A 1,455-nucleotide genomic window follows, 5' to 3' on the forward strand; every position below is an offset into this window, starting at 1 on the left:
ACAGGTACTCCTTTACACTCCAAACTCTTCATATAACCCCAATGTGAACTTCCCCAAAGGTTTGCCATCATACCGCTGGGCATTGCCCCTGTCCCATCTGGGATTCTGACCCCAAATCCGATTTCACTGCTCACAATCACCGCTGCTCTACTCATACTAGTAGGTGCAGGAGGATTCGCCAAGGTTGGCGGTGCAAGGGATCCCACCGGGCTATCTCGAGTGTTGTAATTAAAAATGTTGGGATACCGCTGTCTATATTCATTTTCTGGAGCGTTTCCGGATGCTTGCGCGCCGAGAGGGAGGAGAGTGTGACTGGCAGCTATCAGGGAAGCTATACCAGGCGTATTGGACTGAGATGATGAAGTACTGGTTTGTTGTAATCCTGTTGCGGCACGTCGATGGATATCGAGCTTTTGAATAAGCCTACTTGCATGATCCCTTCCGCCGCTTTCCACCTCATGATCGACTGCAGTGGACCGCCTTGATGGCAGGTCGCTACTATTCCGGATTGCAAAACCATCACGGTCTGTAAGCGGGGCAGTACAAACTCGGTCTATGATGGAAGGTTCATCATTTGCACCGGGTGTGAGGGACTCCGAGGTATCTGCAGCAAACTCAGGTGCCGGCGGCTGAGATATTGAGAAAGCAGGGTCTTGGACTTGCGGATTTCCAGGCAGGGAAGCTGGAAAAGGACTATCGAGGGCTTTTCGCTTGGCCGCTTCAAAAGACCCGATCCATTCTGTGAGCTCCTGTTGAGTCTCAGCTTGTAGCATTATAGTATTGTTCTTAGTCTTAACCTCAAAGCAAAATCGACGTTCCTCTTGAAATGCAGGTCGAATACTGCATAGAAGAACCCCGATTCTCTCACTTTCTTCCACACCGCCGGTTCGAGAGCTATGCACCAGGCACCCGAAGATCCCATGCCTCAAAAAGGTCCAACGGCGGACCCAGGCCGTTCTTGTAGGTTTCCCAGTAAGGATCCTCAAGTTCAACCAACCTTGTTTTTCGGGCCGGAAGGTATGGTCCTTCCCCATCTTAAGTGAAGCGGGACCGTGTGAGCCTAGATATGGCACAGTAGATACCGAATAATCGTCAAGTTCTCGAGATGGCCGAACAGCCAGCTCAGCAGCCTCTTCGATTTGCCTTCTAGCGGCGAGAAGGTCACGTTTTGATAGTTTCTCACTTGTCTCAATCTCGTTGGACCAGCCCTTTATTCTATCCATCTCCTGGCCCCATTTTGAATACGCCAACGAATTGGCTTCGCGCAAAATCCTGAACTCCCGCCATTGATCGAATGAAACGCGCACGATGAGTTTGTCGAGCGCAATTTTTATCTGCGGCGATTGGACACAAAAGTCCATCGACGCTTTCAAGTAGGCTTTGCGAGCTTCGTGTAACTGGAAGGCATCTTATGGCAACGAAGACGGTTCCTTCGATTTGCCCTGAGCAGAATAT

General features: G+C 50.3%; 1 protein-coding gene across 1 annotated transcript in view; it reads right to left on the reverse strand.

Annotated features, from left to right (window-relative positions):
* HCAG_06281 (conserved hypothetical protein) overlaps positions 1-1,455 on the reverse strand; it is a gene marked incomplete at both ends in the record, with an annotated part of 4,782 nt that overhangs the window by 2,608 nt on the left and 719 nt on the right. The window contains one exon of the mRNA XM_001538626.1: positions 74-1,272. Coding sequence (XP_001538676.1) covers positions 74-1,272 — 1,199 coding nt within the window. The remainder of the gene's footprint in view (positions 1-73; positions 1,273-1,455) is intronic.

This window comes from Histoplasma capsulatum, genomic scaffold (assembly GCF_000149585.1).
Source record: "Histoplasma capsulatum NAm1 scaffold_7 genomic scaffold, whole genome shotgun sequence".
Lineage (NCBI taxonomy): Eukaryota > Fungi > Ascomycota > Eurotiomycetes > Onygenales > Ajellomycetaceae > Histoplasma > Histoplasma mississippiense.